Source organism: Phytophthora parasitica, assembly GCF_000247585.1.
Source record: "Phytophthora parasitica INRA-310 unplaced genomic scaffold supercont2.372, whole genome shotgun sequence".
Classification (NCBI taxonomy): domain Eukaryota; phylum Oomycota; class Peronosporomycetes; order Peronosporales; family Peronosporaceae; genus Phytophthora; species Phytophthora nicotianae.
In genome coordinates this window covers 1-1,754 of record NW_008649358.1, presented here as the reverse complement: position 1 = coordinate 1,754, position 1,754 = coordinate 1, and the positions used below count along the sequence as shown (strand labels likewise).

Below are 1,754 nucleotides of genomic sequence, written 5' to 3'. Positions count from 1 at the left end.
ACCTCCCTTATTGGGTGCACTTAGTATTCAAGGAAATGATCTGACTCGTCCCTCTATACTCAAACTTGAGGGAAGAACACTAATCGGATCGTATATAGCAATGTTTGGTAACACGATATGTTGTAGCTAGATAGCAGACCCCTTTTGCCTTTTTGCACACCAGTAGCTATGTGAAAACGCTTTTCAACAATCCATACTAACGAGGTCTTACAATTATGTGATGAGGGTTCGACAAAAGTGTATTGACGGTACACTACGCAAGTGTTAGTGGAGATGCATTTAGAAATTAACATGAGCTTGGAAACTCTAGTGATGTATTTAAATAAAAATATGGTGAAGAACCATGACGCTGCTAATGATAAGCGAATGGATGTAGACAACAAGGACACCTCTAAAATTGAAGTCTAACAGATAATGCTCGAGCAGCGGTAGCACAAGGGAACAAGCCAAACGGACAACACCCCCTAATTGTCCGCATCATGCAAAGCTGAAATTGGATTTTGTGATGTATCCAACTAATTTGTGAATAGCTTCACTCACACAGCCAATCAGAAGCTACTGTTTTGACATGCTTGCTATTGGAGTATATATAGAATCCAGGTATTGTACAGATATGTGATAGAGACTGGACATGTTGACACTTTCTAGAAGAACGCAAATATACCACGTACGGCTACGAAGCTCTGGGAAACCAGGTTTTCGCCCACGGTGAAGTCGACTATATACCATAGACGTGTCATAAACAGAAATAAGAACCCGTATTTAGGATGTAGCTGGATGTACATATCTAAATACTAACCAGAAGGCGACGAGATCAAGCCAACGTCAATTCGTCAAGTATACATTCTATTCCGCCAACACAAAGACGTGGCACATGTAAAACCATATGGCGGACATGTTTACATATCATTGGCGATGTAACGCAAGCTTGGACATTAGCGTGAGCTTTCGGCCAGCCCGGATGGCTCGCGATTTCGCCAAAATTACATGTTTTTCAAACATACCAGGCTGCAAGTTCCGATTGACAAGCTCACTATTTTTATCTTGAACTACATGGATATTGCCTACAGTTACCATGGAAACACTCTCGCTGGGGCCTTCGCCCACTGGGGTTAATTTCCATACTGGCTGATCAAGGTACCCTTCGCCCCACGGAGCATTTTCAAGCCTGAAAAACATCTGTGGTGGCCGAGACTCTATCCACATTCAGTTATCATGACCTGGGCACTTTCAAACCGTGAGGAAGGAATGTGGTTTACTACTTTAGTTAAGTCGTCGAGGATATAACGGCGTGTCAGCTCCGGGAGTTGACACGGGCTCCGCCGAAAGGCGTCGAGGTGACGACGCGACAGGCAGTGCTGGCGGTTGGAAACGCCCAGCACCGAAAAATGCTTGTGTGCTCGCGTGCAGCCGGGCTGCACGACGAAGCGGAATGCAATCAAGCCGGGCTTGATCATTCATGTCCGCGGGAACAATTCGCCGACGGTTACAAAAGTAACGGATACGCGTCCAAGGCCGGGCCTGGACGAGAATCACGTGAAGCTAGGCTTCTCAAGAAAAGACAGCGCAAGCGACGAAAGCTACGCAAGTCTAGTTCCGGGACCGAGACGCTGCAGTCGGTGTCTGCCGGGCGACCTGTTCGATGGACGCATCGAACAGATATGCATCCTTTCAGATATTGAAAGGATGGAGAGCGAAGCGGAGGAGTTGAGAGAACTCCACGCTGCAAGTACCACTGAGAGTAAGAACACCCT

At 46.5% G+C, this 1,754-nt stretch overlaps 2 protein-coding genes across 2 annotated transcripts; one reads left to right on the top strand and one right to left on the bottom strand.

Moving 5' to 3' along the window:
• Window positions 1-671: 671 nt before the first annotated feature.
• On the bottom strand, window positions 672-1,179 carry PPTG_20236 (hypothetical protein; the record flags this gene model as incomplete). Its single annotated transcript, XM_008918915.1, has 2 exons — window positions 672-718; window positions 1,005-1,179. Coding segments are annotated over 2 exons (222 nt in total), but the record flags the coding sequence as incomplete, so codon positions are not given.
• Window positions 1,180-1,388: 209 nt separating this feature from the next.
• Window positions 1,389-1,637, top strand: PPTG_24917 (hypothetical protein; the record flags this gene model as incomplete). The annotated part of the gene is made up of 1 exon (XM_008918914.1): window positions 1,389-1,637. A coding segment is annotated over one exon (249 nt), but the record flags the coding sequence as incomplete, so codon positions are not given.
• Window positions 1,638-1,754: the final 117 nt, after the last annotated feature.